At 31.6% G+C, this 20,795-nt stretch overlaps 1 protein-coding gene across 1 annotated transcript; it reads right to left on the reverse strand.

Annotated features, from left to right (window-relative positions):
- Nucleotides 1-333: 333 nt before the first annotated feature.
- LOC140062891 (uncharacterized) lies at nt 334-14,450 on the reverse strand. Its single transcript, XM_072109278.1, has 7 exons — nt 14,330-14,450; nt 12,198-12,347; nt 10,022-10,302; nt 8,540-8,606; nt 4,370-4,429; nt 3,618-3,717; nt 334-771 (listed from the first exon to the last, which is right to left on the reverse strand). Exons 1-7 carry the CDS (start codon nt 14,397-14,399, stop codon nt 459-461), a joined length of 1,041 nt encoding a protein of 346 aa, XP_071965379.1. The 5' UTR covers nt 14,400-14,450; the 3' UTR covers nt 334-458.
- Nucleotides 14,451-20,795: the final 6,345 nt, after the last annotated feature.

A 20,795-nucleotide genomic window follows, 5' to 3' on the forward strand; every position in this document is an offset into this window, starting at 1 on the left:
ACACAACTGAACTTGTTGGTTCCATCATACACTACATACATGAAAAAAAACATACATTATGTATAACGTTTTATAATAACAAGTATCAAACATATCCATTGTTTAAGATAATTCTAAGCAATTATAATTAAATTAATTAATTCAGCAACAAAAAATATAAATGTTTTATTTACATTTACAACACAAATAGAATCACATTTCAGATTTGTAAACTGATGAGTGACCAAATGAATAAGAAATCAATTATGAATATATACTACTGTATGTATAATTACAATTATCGAAATATTTATCAAATTCATTTTATATGCTACAATTCATAACATGGCCACTTTTATATTGGAACAGAATAATTTTAAATTATTATATTTATATACAAGTAACAGCTCACAAGTATTAAAAAATAAATACCGAAAAGATTTAGTTTTAAGAAAGTAGTATTTATTGAACTTTAATTTCTACAAGTCTGGCATTGAAACTAGAGTACTGTCATTTTGAACGACTTGGTATATATAATCATTACTTCGTGTTAGATTTAAGTAATTGCTACTGCCGATGACACATTCGGATCCGTCTTGGTCTTCGGTTAGACCCGAGTCTGCTCGCTTCATGATGTGCATGGCAGGGATGTCAAAGGAGTAGTTGCTTTCTTTCATCTTATCAGCAGGTACTTCGTACGTTACGCATGTCACTGGTTTCGATGGTGCGTGATCACGTCTTAAGCTAGTGTAAGTTCCGTCTGCGCTGTACTCAAGTATTCGTGGAAGACCGCTGAAAATTTCCCACAAACTTAATATTAATTTTAACAATGTAACAAAATATTTAATTTTTAGTAACTTTTATTAAAAGATTATGTTTGTGAAGAAAACTTGCTCGAGCCAAAACTCGGGCAAGAGAATTGAAAACGAAATGAATACATGATTTTACCTAAAAAATTCAAATATTTCTATAATAAGTTTCTAAAATGAAACTACAGTCACATAATAAATTAATTAAAGTAACTTTGGAAGAAAAAAAAACATTACGAGGTAAATAAACACACTCGGATTTCCTAAAGCTCTGTCTACAATATAAAACTTTATGTGACAAAAAGTGTGATGTGCTCATAATATGGACATGATGCTGTCACATCCATAACATATCCAAGCATATCACTACCATATTTGTGTACATCACATAAAGTGTGATAGTGTCGACAGAGCTTTACTGAAGGCTGTTTGAAGATTGTCGCAAAGAGTCATGTAACGATACAAAGAACTAAAATAGTGTGTTTTAGTTTTAAAAGTTCTTGGTCTGTTATTATAATGATTTCATTTGGATGAAAAGTGCTTGTAATTCGTCAGAACCACGAGCATGCATGAGGTCACGTAGACTTTATCACCAAATGTCAATGATCTTAATAATGTATAGCCTTAGCATCCTCGTTTCTCCTACAAACATTGTCAATCTTTTAATTAATGTATGTGATTAATGTATCTATGTTACCGTCTGTATTTACAAACTTAACATCAAAATGTCATCATTCCTATATGTGTTGTTTTTGCTAAAAAGGTTCAAACTTATCTTAATTAAATCTATATTGGTTAACAATTAGATGTCTTAGCAATTTGATTAATACTCCGCTAATATTATAACATGTGATAAACAGGGTGGAGAATCAATCATGTTTTAAGTAATTCAGTTGGATCATACATTTAAGTTGTTTGCAAAGACTGTATGTAGATACAGTATATGCTGCTTATTGCTTGGTTCCCTCTAGAACGTAACGCAAGACTAATGCCTGGTTCTAATGCTTGGTTCCCACTAGCGACGCAACACAATGACGTAACGCAACTCAAGTGAATTGACCAATCACAAGCGATGGCTTATTCGCTTGTGATTGCTAACTGTCTATAACTTCGCTTGTCATTGGTTAAAACGCTTGCGTTGCGTTGCGTTTACGTCCTTGCGTTACGTTCTAGTGGGAACCAACCATCACTAGCGATGCAACGTAACGCAACGCCACGACGTATTGACGCAAAGTGCTGTATTGCGTAATCACAAGTGAGTGGAGTTGTGGCTTGGTGGTTATGATGCTTGGCTACTACTCCGAGGGTCCTGGGTTCAAGTCCCGTCACATGTCAGGATTTTTTCTAAGGACAAAATTACAACTCCACTCCCAAAGACTTGTAATAAGACTTTGTTTATGTAGAGCATCTTGTGTATATGTTTGTCTTTTGAACCTCTGATGGTAAGCAATGGCTGGATGGATCACCCTCATTAAATATGGTTTTTAAAAAAAGTGGGGACCAAGACGCAAAAGTGCTCCAAACATCGTAGGTTTGATTTCACGAAAGCGAGGGAAAACACTATTATTGAATTTTTTTTTTGTAAGTTGCGTATGTTGCGTTACGTTGCGTCGCTAGTAGGAATCAAACTTATATGTGGATTTATATGATCCATGCCTTTCCGTAGATATTCAGTACTGTGTGCATTATTGTATTTTGTTCAGCGTGTTTTTTTGTTTGCCATAGCAGTTATTCGTGTTTCTCTAACCCTGTGCAACATTGCGCAGGATAACCAATAGATTGATGTAATGAGCTGATGAAAATGGTCAGTGCTCATGCGCACAATGTATGGATAAGATAGTACCCCCAATAGTACGAACGCTTGCTGGAACAGGGTGCAGATTACAAAAAGGGACCACGCTGTGCCAATGTGACGCTGAGCATCAACTAACTATAAACTACTTTCCATAACTAATCGGCGCGCTATACTGCTGTAGAAAATGACATAGGTAGCAATGTGAATGCAGCATGGGGGTTCAGTCACAACTGAATGAGCTTTTTAAACAAATATTGTTTAATATGTAGGCTAAACACACACTTTAACCGTCGTAATATTTAGATAAATATCAAAAAATGCCATATGACATTTTTATTTCAACTTTTATTGCGAAAAAGAAAAACATATTTTTGCTAAGAAACACTTACAGATCCTAAGTGGGTACTCAACAGATTTGTGCAATCCCTAGGATAATCTTAATAAAACCCCGTATATTACGTATATCATTATTGATGATACAACGAATCCACTATTCGTAAGTCGTTTGCAATATAACAGCCTTTTGAGTAGGCCATCCTTTGAAATCGGCGGCGAATTAAGTTACCTATAACACTCAAGAGCTTGCTTTCCCAGTAGAGATTATAAAGCCATAACATAGCATAAGATCTTAATATGTTGCATCACTATGTCTTTATGGAGCTCATCATTTATAGGGTGAAAGGTACACTTTATTTTCTACAATGTGAACTGACAGTTAACCTAAAACTGTTCGTCATGTGTTTTTTTTTCTTTTCTAAAGAAACAAAATAGACCTACATTTGGAAGATTTATCCCACTTAAATTTTACCTGATTCTCGTACGTGATTTTATATATGTATAGAGACAATTTACAGAAAGTGAAGTTTCTGACTGCAACCTTTCATTCACATGGGTTACTTTTATTTCTTATGAGATTTTTATATATTTTTTTCAAGCCAGTCCCGCATTTGCAGTATACTGTACTAAAATCGACTGTACATTTTGGGTAAATAACAAACGTTAAATACATGGTATATATTTTATTTAGTACTTACCCGTGTCTTTTTGTGTATATTAAAAATGCGACGGCACATACAACAAACACCGTGTTGAGTATACCAAGAAGTAAAGAAATAATGGACACAGTTGTCTCACCTGTTTGATAAGAATATGAAATAATATAATATATTGTATTAGGATAATTACATATTTCTTTAATCATTGTATTATACATAAAATATTGTTTCATCATAAATAGCGTTAGTACTAATAATTAAAAAATAAACATTGACATTTATTTCGCTTTAAATCTTGGTTCCCACTATAGAGCGTAACGCAAGGACGTAAACGCAACGCAAGCGTTTTAACCAATCACAAGCGATGGCTTATTCGCTTGTGATTTCTAACTGTCTATAACTTCGCTTGTCATTGGTTAAAACGCTTGCGTTGCGTTTACGTCCTTGCGTTACGTTCTAGTGGGAACCAAGCTTTAGATCATTCGCATTAATATTGTCATATCCATATCTTTATAAAATAAATTCCCTGGATAAAAAAAATAAATTATACATGTTGTTTGGTTGCTCATTTGATTAGTTTATTTTTCTAGTAATATTAACTAATATCATACTGTTCCTTTATTTCTTTATTAAAGTAAGCCTCATATTAACTTTCCATTAAAACTGACGATGTTTATAAGAATTGTAATATTGATTGGTCAATGAATGACTATACATAATTTGTTAGATATCCAACATACCAATTATACTGACATTGTTATAAATAATGTCAATTTGATACTTGTACTTACGTGGTTGTAGAATTACTGTTGGATGTGCAACGTCTGTGTAAGGCTTTCTTAGAACATCATCTAAAATGGAAATATTTTGGCTTAAGTCAAAATAGATATGTGCTTTAAGTGTAAAACATAGACTTCTTCCTATCTTCTTTTTAAGTACTACATAAATTACGTAAACAGTGTTCCTTTTGAAAACAAACTTAAGATGATTATTTGCTAAGTAAGTTTGGTAATTCCAACCCAAATTAGAAAATTGGAGAAATGTATCGTATCTAATAATTAGGCCTATACGAAGGTACTGTAAAAACAGAATACTTGAGTTATAATATTTGTTGATTCTTAATGTATACAGTATTATTGTACATGAATGAATGTATGATATGTTTCCGAACATCGGATATAAAGTAACATTGCAATGTGGTAATATTATATGTGCCATGTCAGCACTTTGTCGTACATCTATATATAAATTTACGTAAGGGCAAAATTCGGTAAATCGCGCCTTACTTCTAGAATTTTTACTCGATTGTATATAAAGTTGGTTCGTACTTTCGGTACTGATTTTAACCACCTGATGTAACCCTGTTTACTAATTAAATTAAGTTAGATAATTAGTTATTGACGATTAAAACGAATTTAGGTTCAACGATTTGCCCCAAATAGGGGTGTTTTCCGGTCGTGGTATACACTGTCTAATGGATGTCCATCTTGAAAAATACCCGCCACAAAAATGCGAGGAGGCTTCGCATTTTCCTATCTCCTCCTACGATAATTGTTTTTAATAGCTGAAAACCGGTTGAACAGCTAGAGTACAGCATCATAATGTTGAAGACAGGCCGGTTTTCTTTAAAAAATGCTATTTTGATACATGTAATACGTTTTTACAAATGTATTGATTTGTGATGAATGGAACATTCCAAATTTTTTGGTTTAACCATAGAGGTATAGATTTAGATTTATGGGCCCCCTTGGAGAATAAACATAAATAGTATTGCAATGCTGTACAATACTGTTAAGGTATTAACCACTTTTAATCGCATATTTGAATCGCAAATTTCTTACTGTGAGTGTTGGTACTGTTAGATATAATATCAACAAATATACAAATAAACTTTATTACTGTGAGTGTGGGTAGGCCCTACTGTTAGATTATAAACATATAATATACAAATAAATAAACGTTATTACTGACAATTGCTTCTCAACGTTTGTATTAATTAATAATTTAAAAATATATAAACTTCGTAGTGGTGTATCGTTACATGTACTTTACTATTTCAATCGACTATGACAGACACAGTTTTAACAAAGTTTTAAATCGTAAATGTTTTACTGTATTTAGTGGTATATTATTTATAGGCCTATAAAACATTAAAAACAATATTTCGTTACTGAGTGGATAAGAATATATTTTAAAATGTTTCCTCTTTGTACCTTCTTCCCCCATCCCTCAACCCTTAATATTACATACAAAACACAAAGTGGGTTTGTTTAAATGAGTCCAAATAAAAAAAATTTACTCATTTTGTTTCTCTCTCTCGGAAGTAATTCCCAGGGTGCTAATTTTGGTTGACTACATAAATCATTGTGTATATTTATTCGTTTCTGTAAACGACAATGTATTATAGTCCTGCAGTACGTACATTTGAAATCTCCATTTTTGTCTCGCTGGAAATACTGTGTATTCGAGAACCATCTGTGGGCACGACCTAGATGGTACGCGAGCGAAGCGAGCGTGCCATCTAGTATATCAAATTAGAACTAAATGATACTTAATTGTATAGAAAAATAAGTGCGAAAATCTGTTTCTGTCTTAGAACTATTTTTAGTGTCAAGTGTCAAATTTGACATGATGATATAGATTGTTGTATCATAACATAATGGATTATTTGACACATGTGCTCACATGAGGAAATAGTGTTAAAAGTACAATGATCTTTAACTGATATGAAATTATCGGACTTGCATAAATATCACTTATGATGCTATTTGTATATGATGCTATATCCCAGCATTACAGGTTTTACGTCAGCGCAGTCTATATAGAATAAAAGTCTTCTCATGTTTTGTTACTTACTCTGACGTAAGGTCCTTTGCACCAAATTCAATTTAAGTTTAAAAAAAATTGGAAAACGTAAGCCCATGGCTGTTGCACCAAGTTTATTCTAAACAATTTCGGAAAACGTAGGCCCCTGTTACATCAAATTCAATTTAATTTAAACAAATTTGAAAAACCTAAGCCCTGTTCCACCAAGTTTATTTTAAGTTAGACAATGACGGAAAGCGTAGGCCCTGTTGCATAAAATTCATTTTAAGTTAAACAAATTCGGAAGTTGTTTTCACCCATGACCCTTTGCCAATATCATGGTGTTCATACGATCGCGATTGCGCTGATTTTAGATGGCTATATACTTAAGACCATCAAGCTAGATTTCATTTAATCAGCAGTACTCGGTATGCCTACAATCTGATCCTTGATGTACCGGAGAAATCTATTTACAGTTTTGAATCCGATGGTACAATACATCATAGTTTGGCAAAACTCATGACCGCATATCACCTATTAGCGTTCGTAATATATTAGCAATGTAAAGTTACTAATAGGTGTACATTACTATGTACTTATTACTACAGTATTTACATATTGTGCTAATAAACAAAATGTTTACGAGGCGTATCGTTGATATTAATGATTTGTCACAGTAAAACTTGTTAAAATATCTTTTGGATGTCATTTACAGGTCACGCAGATACATATAGATTATGCTTATTATATGCAATTCATTCTAAATTACTGTTGGTCAGTTAATAATAATGCTGTAACTTCATTACCATCAGTATATCTGTCAGTACGATATCGCACCGGTGGAGATCGGGCTGTATGTATGTTCAGACACATTGTTTTAAAATAATGGAATTTTGTATAACACGCCAGGTAGTATATCATTATAATGATTGGTTCCCACTAGGACGCAACGCAACGACGTGAGCCCAGCGCAAGTGAGTTGACCATATAAACAAAGTAGGACAATCCATCTCTTTTGATTGGTCAAATTACTTGCGTTACGCTTTACGTCTTTGCGTTACGTCCTTACAGTGGGAACTTAGCTTAAAGAAAATACAACACAGTTGGCGCTGTTACTTTAAAATTACCAGTCATAGCATATTGCGTTAAAGATATTTTATTTCATATCATATTATAATGTAAATGAATACGGTAATTACTGTGAGTTTGATTTAACAAATCCACAAATTGGATAAAACAATCTTTATTTACCTGTACAGATACCAAAAAACTGTAATTTAAAGAGAAAAATACTCATGTCTGCCGACCATTGTGTTTTGTTACGTATTTAACCGTTTAATTTATATTCTTATAAAGTGAAATGTTGTGTTCGTTTTGTTTTGTACTGAAGTTAATGTCTTTATTATAAATGCAAAATGGCCTATTCAAAATTTGTGTGAATTAATCTTTGTTTTTCATAGTTTTGAGGAACAATACATCTTCAACCATTATCAACTGATAGGTTAGAAGTAAAATAATTTCTAATTGTTTATACGTTAAGAAAAAAACAAAATGGCAAAATCTTAGGTAACACGTGTGAATGTAGCTTATAAGTTCTGTCAACATGGGCATATCACTACCATAATTGGACACATCACACTTTTTTATGCCAAACTAGTTTGTATAGTGTAGACAGAGCTTAAGGCTGGTCATTGCACTTGCATGCCTAAAAAAATGGAAAATTCTTACGTAACACATAAATGTAGCTTAAAGCTCTGTCTACACTATCAAATTACATGTGACAAAAAATGTGATGTGTACCATCTTTGGGCACATCGCACATTTGGTCAAACTACTTTGATGTGTAGAAAGGGCTTTAAGATGTATGTGTGTGTACACGTAAGAATGTGCAGATGCATCAATGCTGTTAATGGATTACCTGTAATCTGACAGAGTAAGCTCTAAAATGTAAGGTTGTTTATATCATTAATTTCGAAGTGTTTTCAGCAACAAATTTAATGTCATGTGAAACGGAGAAAAGATAAACTTTGGTTATCAATTATCATTGTGTCGGTAGGTCACACGCATGTCAATTCGAAAATTTAAGTGAAACGACATTAAAAATACTTGTTGCAGAAATATATTGACTGGTGGCGCTGTTGATAAAGAACACCTACCATATATTATGCCTACGTCATCAATTGCAACTTCGGCGTTTCCTCTAAATATTACTTCAAACATTATCTAAAAACAAATACATATCATAAGTAAAGATCATTGGTGAGTTTACAGGATGTAATATTACCTTTTTAGTATATTTGATGAACAGTTTTAATTTTTGTCATAGGAGGCCCCTAAATGAAATAAAGTATCGTCTATGAAAGGAACGGAAATGTACTAGGCACTAGAAAGCAATGAGTGACGTCATAATTCCCAGTAGACATTGATTATGAATGGTGATAATACAATTGATAACTGATATAGAAGGAGACTGAGAATAAGTGTACATATCAAATAAATAAATTATAATACATATTAGTTAGTTTGAAACGATTGGATAGAAGAAGAATGAAGGAAAAAAAATGAAGAGTGTATTTGTAGTAAGCGGACCATAGACATAAGGGTTTATTTGTTTCATTGTATTTACTGTATTAATTAAAAATCTAAACCCTAAGTAATACGCATTTTATTAATTTGATTTGATTGATTTTTTCAAATCACTTTTTTTTCTGTTATCTTGTCATGTATATGTTTTAAAATAAAATAAAAAATTAAATTAAAAAAAAATCGCGGTAATCTATCAAAAAAATCATATCAGATTTGAATTATTTGAATTTAGACCTGGTTCATACGCAGATTGGGAAGAAACTTAAATTGAAAAAAATAATAGGCTTATTTATAGAATATTATAAAATATTTATTATAAAATGGATACTATACAAGAAATATCAACATTAACAAATAAAAGAATTGTATTGTAAAGATATGTTGTACACTATCACAATTTATGTTTTGATAGTATTTTTTTATATGACCATATATGGACATGATGATATCATATCCTTACCATATTTGGGCATATCACTACCATATTTGGGAACATAACACTTTTGAATTTAACGTTAACATTCTATCAACTCAACATAACGGAACATTAAATGTGACAAGAGCACAAACCTTAGAAATTAACTTAAATACCAAACATTACAACTGCAAAATGTCATGTCATGAAGACATCTAATCTGTCTTTCTTTTTTTTTTATCTAAAAATTATCTTTTTTTTCTCTTATTAATCAATTGTGCAGTAGTCATGAGCCTTGGACAAACTTTGATGAATATAACAGCTCTCATGTCACTACGACTGTATGGTACTTAACAAGTTGTGACAATACTAATACTTTTTTTTAATTTTGTTTTTCAGATTTTTTTAATTTAAAAAAAAGCCTAAAATGTGTTCTAAATTTTGGTAAGTTGTTGTGGTTTTTATATAGGCCTAATAATAATAAAATATCCTAAAATTTGTTCTAAATTGGCGCGCAATTTCAATCGTTTGCGTTTTAGTAACCATACCAGAATGTGTTCATGACTTACAGAATCACAACACTAATCGCCAACCATAGATATTATTTCAGGCCTATAAGATGTTTAGCATAGCTTACCTGAAACATAGTTTCCGAATGTAAAATCAAACTTGCTCTGGACCACTGACCGTCCGTTTTTGTACATGGACGTCTCCAAGATGCTATTGTATTATTTTCTGTTCTGATATTATTTATATGTATTCTTAGCTCACAATCTGAAGATTGTTTAGCTCTTGTGAAATAGTAAAATTCTAACGTGAAAAAGTCCTGTTTATGCCCCTCCCAAGGTGACTTCAATCGCGCTGTAAACTCGTTTTTATTCGCATTTTTACTTCTCCACGTTACGTGCATAAAATGCCCTATAAATTAAATATTTATATATAGTTATGATCACCATAATAACGCCAGATTATTCAGATGTCATCAGTGTTTAATACACCTAGACAGGAATGGTTTCTGACTGCCAATAGTCGGTTAGAATCAATCTGGTGACAGCTTCAGAACCTAATGTTTACACTATGCCTTCAACCAAACTCAAACTACCGAGACAATTCCAAATACATCTTCCCCATCGTATACATTACGATGGGAAGGCAGGAGTACACAGTTTGTATCTGAAAACCCAACATGTATCAAAATAAAAAATAACATATAATTATATACATAAATCCAACGGCAAATTACTAAAAAAATAACAATGCTGTGGGTATCAGTGGCTAGATTTCAATGGAGATACAAAAAAAAAAAAAAAACTAAATCAAAACGACAAAGTAAAACAGCCAGAAAAGCTTTCGGGCAACACTAGCCCTTCATTAGTGCATAATTATATACACATATACAAATAAAATCATTAGTAAGTATAGTTTGGTTTTGCCATCATGTATGGTGACCAATCCTCAGAGGGCAGGGTTCAAGTCCTGTAATAGTATCATGGTCATTACAGTGCCTTCGTGTCTACCAAAGCCACATAATTAGATTTAGGAAATATTGTATCATGGCTTATTACCCATCCTGTAATTGGCGTGACGTGTTCTAAATTAAACAAAAAAATTAAAGTCCATTTGGTTTTTATGATTATAATTAGAAAACCACCGCAGTATATTATCATCTTTGTGAATATCATTAACTTTCTCATCGCTAAGTAACGTTATCATTTTATCGTATTTACTGATATGATATTTGGAATTGTCAGTTAATATACTAAAATTGGAATGATTATTACAATGCTTTACGTTACGTAGGTTCGTTAGCTCATGTTTATGTTTTGTCATATTGTATTTTTGTGAAGGTCCCTAATGATCAACTTCGGTTGGATGGACCACCCTCGTAAAATATTGTTAAAATTCAAAATAAAAATGGTGCGACGCTTTATGCCATGTGCGATACAATACGGTAACACTTTATTGCAATCACCGTAGTAGTTCAAATCAAAATTGAAGTTTAACAAAGTTCAAAGGAAAACAAAACAATTCTTTTGATAATACTATTTCACCATTTCCTTATACTTTTCCATTGGTTCTACATTTAAATTACCCTTAGACATTAGAGACAACTTTATAGCGTTACTAAGTGGTTTTAGATTAATTAGTGTATATGAACAATTTGAGATTTCTGTAAGCCTGGCATGTCAAACGACTTTTAAACATTGATCCTGGTTTAGTGTACAGGAAAAAGACGCCACCGTAAGATCATTGCCATATCCGGACTTTTATGTGGTTTTAAGAGGTCGATCATGATGATGCCACAAGCAAAGTTTTTTTTTGTTTTGACAAAATAAAATGTTAAGCTCTGTCTACATTATCAAACTTTATGTGACAAAATGTGATGGACATGATGATGTCATATATCACTACCATATGTGGGTATATCGCTACCATATTTGGGCACATCACACTTTTTTGTCAAACTAGTTTGATATTGTAGACAGAGCTTAAAATTCAAATTAACAAATTACAAAAACCATAAAAAATGGTTTTTTTTTTTATTACTCGACAATTGTAAATAATGTTGTGTTTTATTTTTTATTATGTATTTTTGGATGGATGTTTTAAGCCTTGTGTACACTATCAAACAGTATGTGACAAAAACAAATGTGATGTGTCTATATTTATATGGACAAGATGATGTCATATCACTACCATATTTGGGGATATGACTACCATATTTGGGCACATCACACTTTTTTTGTCAAACTAGTTTGATAGTGTAGACAGAGCTGTATATCAAATTCAAAATGAAAACGATGCATTCAAACCGTTTCCTGTTGTGTGGTCTCCGGATGGAGGTTCATCAATTCCTGCCATCAACAGATCTGCTGTTTTCGTCCTCTTCCAACCAAAACTGTTCTTTGCTTTACTGTATCCACACGCTCCGCTGTTTTCAAAATTACAGTATACATTTTGGCCTATTGAATTAAACAAAAACGAACATTATAAAGGTTGTTATGAGCTTGGTAACGTATTTAAAATGTAACGATGGTTTAAAACCAGATAAGATAGGAATAAAGCTCGTCCCTGATTTAACTAATACATAATAATATGTACTAATACATATAATTAATATCCTCGAATTTTCTCGTCATTACATGTTAAAGCTTGGTTCCCACTAGAACGTAACGCAAGGACGTAAACGCAACGCAAGCGTTTTAACCAATGACAAGCGAAGTTATAGACAGTTAGCAATCACAAGCGAATAAGCCATCGCTTGTGATTGGTCAATTCACTTGTGTTGCGTTACGTCCTTGCGTTGCGTCGCTAGTGGGAATCACGCTTTAAGCTTGGTTCCCACTAGAACGTAACGCAAGGACGTAAACGCAATGCAAGCGTTTTAACCAATGGCAAGCGAAGTTATAGACAGTTAGCAATCACAAGCGAATAAGCCATCGCTTGTGATTGGTCAATTCACTTGTGTTGCGTTACGTCCTTGCGTTGCGTCGCTAGTGGGAATCACGCTTTACGGCCATCCAGCAAAAAAACCCGCCAGCCCGGAGAGGAGGTAGGCAGCGCTGGGAGATCTGGCGTATGATGAGTACTACTATATCGCGTCTGCTACGCCCCTACGACCACCTAGATCATGGGACAAACGAAACGAAACGAATTATTTCATTATTAGAGTTGTTTGGACTTTCTCTTTATACAATAAATAAAAACATTGCAATGTTAGAATATCATTTATTTGCCAAACAATTTCCACATTTTCGGAAATACAGTAAAGAAACGTACAGTAATTCCCACACGTTATGCGTCACGTTTGACATGGTTCAACGACCATTATTATGACAAAATGTGAAATTAGAATTTTTTTTTTTTCAATTTTGTTGTTGAATATGCCATTTTAATGTCACGTAATAGTTTATTCATAAAGATTTACCTGAAAAAATATGTAATTTAAAGCAACAAAAAATACTTAAATAGTCAGACAATGGTTTTTGGTTAAAACTGAAAAATTGCATTCATTTTTTTATGTTTTTTGGGGACAATGCATCTTTAATACCATAAATGAGAAAAAAAAAACTTCCCCGTGACTTTAGATAAAAAGTTTAAATGGTGTTAATCCGAATGGACATATTTGCAGCAGTAATAACTTTTGCACAAATTAATTTAGTAGTTCTATTTATATATTAATTTTTGAATGTAAATAGAGCACCTGTTTTTATATTTGAGTCAGACTTGTAGTTTGCAAAAATATGGTATATTTATTTGATGAGCAATGGTATACTACCGAGATTGTATTAATTTGTATTTTATTTTACATTACCCAGTACATTTTTCTTAACGTGGATTACAAAAATCAATATAATGTAATACTAAATGATTAAATTGATTTTTTTTTATTTTTAACTTGTTTTGTACTTGTATTGTATTTTGTACTTGTATAATATTAATATAGCATTAAGTGTGTTTCTATTTATTTAATTATTATGTTAGTCTGTTACTTCTATCTTTCAAATGTCAACCAGTCTGTCGGCCAGTTTTTTCACAATCGCCGTCATTTATTTCTTGACACACGTTTTCATTGAACTTATTTATCATCAAACATTTCAAACCTAAAGTAGATTAAGTATTTGGATTCTATTCTGTATTTTTAGATCCGACGCACATCTTGAAAACCATAACAAAATGTCATTCAAATCCCTAGATACGGTTTTTTTTTCGTTGACAACACGATTCTCCTCTCCTCTTAAGATTTAGGCTAGATAAATCTATTTGCAATTCAGTGTTAAAACTTAGAAGCTATCTTAATTGAATTGATAACACAGCCCACGCGGCTTGATACTAACAGTATAGATAATGTTATTAACATGTATACTTTAAGGCGTACGTTTAGTACTGTAGTATGCTGCTATATAACTGTGTGTTCATAAAAAAGTAGCAAACAAGATCTTACCTGTTGATTGGTGTACCCCGGTAGCTGTTATGGAAAGAAGTAAAAAGTAGCTCCGTAAACGGATAGCCATTTTAAAGATCAGGCGCGTGTTATGTTCAGGCTTCTTCCGGGCTAATGTCGGCGTAAAGTGTATCGGACTGGAGTAGCGCTGCTTAGAACATTTTCATTTTTGAGTCATAGAATCTTAGTCATTAATAAGGATTTGACCTGTGAACCAATGAACAGAAACAAACATATTTTAAAATGAAAGCTAACGGAACCTCTATAACGATTCACATATACTGCAAAAAGTCATAATGTATGTAATAAGAAATAAAACATACCGTACCCCAGATGTGCCATGCCAAGAATTAAAACTCTATCGGTTTTCCATTGAATTTATCGAATTAATTTGATTATGTGTAGGCTACTCCCGCTATTTGATATTGTCATATTTTGACTGAAATGTACTTATGATATTATGCAAATGAGATTTGATTTGAATTGAATTTATTTGGAGATTCATTATATATAAATATTAATACTATGTACATTTTGATATTTGTCATATTTTGACTGAAATGTATTTAAATAAGGTTTGATTTGATTTAAATTGAATTTATTTTGAGAATCATTATATAAATATTAATACTGTGTACATTTGATATTTGTCATATTTTGACTGAAATGTATGTATGATAGTATGTAAATGAGGTTTGGATTTGATTTGAATTGAGAGAATCATTAAATTCATTAATATAATACTACTGTACTACTGACATAAAATACATTTGTATAGAACTTGGAGTTTATTTGAAAATAAACGTGGTAACACGTTTTCAATAACGTCATCATCGTCTGTTTTGCTAACCAGAATTGTACTTCTTTTAACAATTTAATAAATAATTGAGGCCTTGACCAAATCAACGCAAACACAGTGTCATTGTAAAATATGTTTATCTTTGAAATATTAATTCAGACTAATAATATCAAAGAAGCGCCCTCTATTTTCAGAGAATCAAAACTGAAAATGAGATGACGAATTAATTAGACGAGGAAATACGGATTGAAATAGACAAGATAGTCAAATGAACACGTGACACTTCGATATGTTTTATGTGTTAATATTTGAATACATGGTTGATAAAGAACTGTATAGACTGACGGACAAAACATTGTTAGTTATACCAAGTGTATAATATTATTTATATAATGTATTGAGCCACCATTATATCTAAGAGTGTTTTCTCTTTTGTGTGTGGAGGGGGGCGGGGGGTGTCTAAGAATCTAAGTTTAGCCATAAAGTGTAATCATTATTCTTGTTGTCTGTAAACTTTTTTAAAGCGCCAATGAAAAATAAACGAAACAATTAATACATGAACTATCTTGTATCGTGGAGGAATTATTTACAAATAAATGGTTAAATATTATTTATATATTATTATTATTATGTTTATTAAAATATAATTTACATTTTTGTTCAATTTGTTGGCAGTAAATTTATAAATCAGTAATAGAAAATTGTTGATTTTTGTTTTGTACTATTTCGTATACACAAATAATAAAAAGTTAAACTTTTGTTGCGGTAAATTTGTAAAATCAGTAATAGAAAAACTGTTGATTTTTGTTTTGTACTATTTCATAATATACACATTTTTAATTTTGTTTAAACTGTTTTTGGACTGTAATATGAATTAATAGTTGCATTGAATGACGGGTTTCTCGCATGCTTTGCAGCTGTTTATTAAATACAAAGAGTGGAAACGTTTAAATTCTCATTGTCATGTGAATGAACACGTGTATGACTCAACATCTACAAAGTTTCTAAAAGAAAAGAAAATAATTATGTGAATTTGCCTATTAGCACAATTTAACCAGCTCACGGAATAGTAAAAGTTTAAGTTTTAAATCAGTGAAAAAAAAGAACCTCATCAATCACAAGCACGAAGGCAAGTCAAAGTTCTAGCTGTGCCTCGACAAAAAAGACAAAAAAAAATATTTCTTATTTCTTCAGGTTATACGGTTTATTTGGTCAAAGGTTTGCACCGATTGGATATTTTTTTTAATCCTGTCATGTTAATAGCTTGATCACCTGATTCTCGTACAGTATTATGTATCAATTAATGAATTGTATAATTATTTTTTTAACCACCTTGTCTTTGGTGGCCATAAAAACATCAAGTTTTTTCAGAGATCTTCATCATTATCTGGTTCTTCTGAAGTTTTCCACATGATTTCGATCATCATTGCATTTGCATGGACCTATAAATAAGACTGTACCATGTTTATTTTTAAATAATCTCTAAAACTATTCTTTATGGCCTGCTTTTTTTCATTGTTTCGGTTGGTCATGTGGTTTGCAGTCAATGTTATCTTTCGGAAGAGCAATAATCTATAATCAGTAGTCTACACCATTGACGACATCAATGACGCATTTGCAGATACCTCTGCTGCAAGTAGTTCGGCAAATGTTCATCACCATCTATTATCTAAATCATTTAATTATTTTTCCAAATTTTTCCAAATAATGTATATGGAACTTTAGGAGAAATAACGAACCCTCTACAGGCCTACACTTTTCATATTGACACTAATAATCATGTTTATTAATAGGCAGACTACTGAAGAATATTTAGCCTGAGTCTGCATAATTTTTTTATCTAAAAAATGAATTTTTTTTCTTTAAATAAGTTCAGATAAAATATTACCAATCCTTCCTAATCATAAGTCAAATGATATTTCAATGTTAAATTGTATTAATAAATTATTTATTTTTTGTTTATTATGTTTATAAGCCTGTCCAATAGGCGACGCAAAACTAATATATTTTGTACTGTATTTTTTAAATCTTTGTTTATTTTTGATATAGGTATATCCATCTTTAAATATATATATGCAGATTTGTCATAAGTTTATAATTTATATAATGCAATATCCGTAAGCAAATCTAGCATGCATAATATAACATTTCCTGCCAAGTATGAGTGATTCCATTCTGTCTACGTCACAACCAACTTTAGGGGTAAGGTCAAATTCTTTTTCGACCCGTCGAATATGAGTGTATGACGTCACGATGGTGTAATAAACTTGAATTTCCTTCCCAAACTTTGAGTTAGTATTGGTTGTTGTATTTACTGCTATCATATCCCGCATATGCTTTCACTATCTTGGCTCTAAGCTTCCCAGGATTATATGAGAACTTTTGTATAGTTTTTGTTCATACTATCAATTTATTTCACTTGTTCTTCATTGGCGAACTTCAACAATCGGTGCACGTGGAAACTGCATATATGTGTCAAATGCAAACGTATCTAATTGTGTAGGAAATCAAATCACGATGAACACACGGATTTTTACGTACGTTCTTGTAATTTTGTCTAGCCTGGACTTAACATCTTCAACTTCGACCGGTACGTATATTAACATCATAAAGTAAAAATACAGTAGGGCTTAACAACCAAACTAAAATCTCGGATTGAGTGTCTCTTGAATAGAACGTATTGTTAAAACAATACCCACTCCCCCATCTCTTTAAGTTTCCTTGTGAGGAGAGGTTGTAATTTTAACAAGGACATTTGTCTATACGATATTATATTGTTTTAAATCGCCCTTTTGAACGACCTATGCATTAGTTTCATTTCTCACAATCTGAGCTTTTTTGATTACTTGTTTATATAATTCGTATCGGTAACACAATATTGTATTATGCTATATGTACAAGGAATGAACGATACTCTAACTACTTGAACTCTCCACATTAATAATAATCATAATTATGTTATGCTCTATTAAGTCTACACATGCATAGATATACCCTTACATGAGTGGATGCCTAATTGGTAACCATTCAACTGTACAATCTTTTCCCAATCAAATCAGCACTGCATGATAGAGGTGAGGTAGGCTTTATTATAAATTTTAATTTTCTTTTTCAAACAATTTTACATTCATTGTTTTTATATGTATGACTCATGTGAATAAAAGTGATTGGTCAAACTTGCTTGTTTGATCAATATATAAGTGTGTGTATTGTGTTTTCTCGCGTTGCTCCATCCATTTGTCAACATACGGAATGGATATGAGAGTCGACGAACAGGACACAAAAATACTGTATTTCTATGATATTGTCACCATCACTATGATGTGTTGGTGCACATGAAATATACATACAGGCCCTAATACATTATTGCATTCATTTCAACAATATACAAAAACCACTTTTGTTCAATATTGAGATAAGGTAATTTAATTAAATTATGAACTTGCAATTTCAAGTTTGTTCTGATTTTCTTTTCGGTTCATGTCTGACCTGGTTTCAGATTACGACGAACTTAATCCAGTGAAGTGAATTTTTTCTAAGATTATATAATTAATAGGCCACAGGGATTATATCATATAATAATGAGGTAGCCTATATATGTCATTTTTCGAAGAAAAAACTAATGTCCACATTGTTATCACCATTCAGTCATAGTTTAGTACTAATTGTGCACTATTTGTACCTTTCACTTTTTCAAAATATGTCTGGTGTACTGTTTGAAATTGCATAGATAAAGGCTATTCCATTATCAAAGTAACCATATCTTCATTTAGTATAAAGTCTAAGTTACACATGGTAACTTTGAATGGACAGAACCGATGCATCCCAGCCCTGTAACCCTCATGATACTGCCAGTTGAACCTTCCACTATTATAATTGAAACTTTAATAACATTTAGAATATTGTTTATTATTTAATTTTTGTTTTGCATGGCGAAGAGTAAAGTTATGTTCGCGGTAAACCAAAAGGGAATAAAGTATAATTTCAACATTTCGGTTGTTGTGTTCTTCTGTTTCCAAAAGACTGTAGCTTGTATTTTATTTTATTTTATTTTATTCAATTTCCAGGTAACATACAAAAATCATAAACAAGGTACGGCAACATTAAATAAAACAGAACAAAAGTACTATCAGCACCTGCGGGTAACCAAAAGTGGATCAGTTCGAAAGAACTACACTGTCGAGTGGCTTTCCCAACTAATAGTACGAAAAACGCAATAGACAAAAAAACAGAGATAGTCTAGATGAATTCGATATCAGTAATACATTTTTTCAAATCCCTTCTAAACCCCCCCAAAGTTAAACAGGACTTTGTTACGAACTTCATGCGGGATACATTGTAACATAAAATATGGTTTAAAATATCGAATACGACTTATATCCGTGTTTTCTTTTCTTTTTTTTTTCTAATCAACAAAACAAATCTATAATAAGCATTAGATAGCAGACTGAAGTATTAACGTGAACATTAATAATGTAAACACAAATCTATTTTCTTATTTGTTGAACTAAAAATGGAAACTGTTATAATAACATTATCGCAGTTTTTAATGTCATTTACAGTTAATAAAATGTCGTTCACGTGTATTTTAATAAGTCATTGTAATCTAAAAATAATGTGTTAAATTGTATAAAGATATCAATTTCGGAATAACTTAAAAGGATGTATTAACACTAAACCACAGATGCCGTCTTTATGCAAATAATTAGATGTAATTTTTTTATTTTTAAAAGGGTGAATATTGTAGTAAAGATATATGATTTGCTAAACATGCAACCAAATTTTGTTGATACTGAAACGATTAATGAGGCCAAGTTGAAACAATTTTTTTATTTTGTCAAAAAGAAAAGTGTTCATTCATTTGAAATTCAGTTTATCCATCTTCTTGAATCGCGCGTAACGTAAAGTGTATAATCATAATTTTGTTTCACGCGTCCACTACAATATTCTTTTTTTGCGCATGCTCAGAGTTACTAAAAAGCAGACGTATGTACTGAGTTCATATTAGGTATGAATCAGGAGATTAATGATCTAAGTGTCTATTCTTCTACTCAGTTCTATTCGACTTTTCGTACGGCATTATACTGTATGTCTGAGACAAACCTTTCTCTTACATTTGTTGTTACTGTTTATCTCTCTTAAACTGTTTTCTTTTTTCTGCAATCCAGCGAGAATCCTTTTCTAAGATTGTTTCAACTTGTGTGAAGCACATAGTGTTTCCTCTTGTGAATGTAACATTAGATGGCATATACAGAAATAACCATTTTACAACTTTCTAGGAGTTACTGTCATCAAAAGGTCAAGAAGATAGACGGTTGCCAATGAAATATAAACATATTGGCAATCAAACAAAAATAAATATTTATAGATTCTATTCGTAGAAAAGCCTGCCATAATTGACATAATCAGTAAAGTCATCAAAGTTATTTTAATTTTCTTATAACACACCTAATAGATAATTTATAATTAACAAGATTGTTAAATATCAATATAACTTAATTAGTTTAAAAATTAAAAAAAACAGTACTTTCTATATACTATTATAGAATCAGAAGAAAAACTTGCAATCATTCCTAATAATCATTTTAAGAAGTTCTAAAGATAAAAGTTATTACGTTGTTCTGTTAACGATTTGTATAGTCTAGATTTAGGTTTTGGAGAATCAAT

This window comes from Antedon mediterranea, chromosome 11 (genome assembly GCF_964355755.1).
Source record: "Antedon mediterranea chromosome 11, ecAntMedi1.1, whole genome shotgun sequence".
Classification (NCBI taxonomy): Eukaryota; Metazoa; Echinodermata; class Crinoidea; order Comatulida; family Antedonidae; genus Antedon; species Antedon mediterranea.

Coding starts and splice junctions, on each gene's coding strand:
- LOC140062891 (XM_072109278.1), bottom strand. CDS start 14,399: ATGGCTATCCGTTTACGGAGCTACTTTTTACTTCTTTCCATAACAGCT. Junction 8,607..10,021: donor ATTCGGAAACTATGTTTCAG/GTAAGCTATGCT, acceptor ATTTGTTTTTAG/ATAATGTTTGAAGTAATATT. Junction 3,718..4,369: donor AACAGTAATTCTACAACCAC/GTAAGTACAAGT, acceptor CTTATCAAACAG/GTGAGACAACTGTGTCCATT.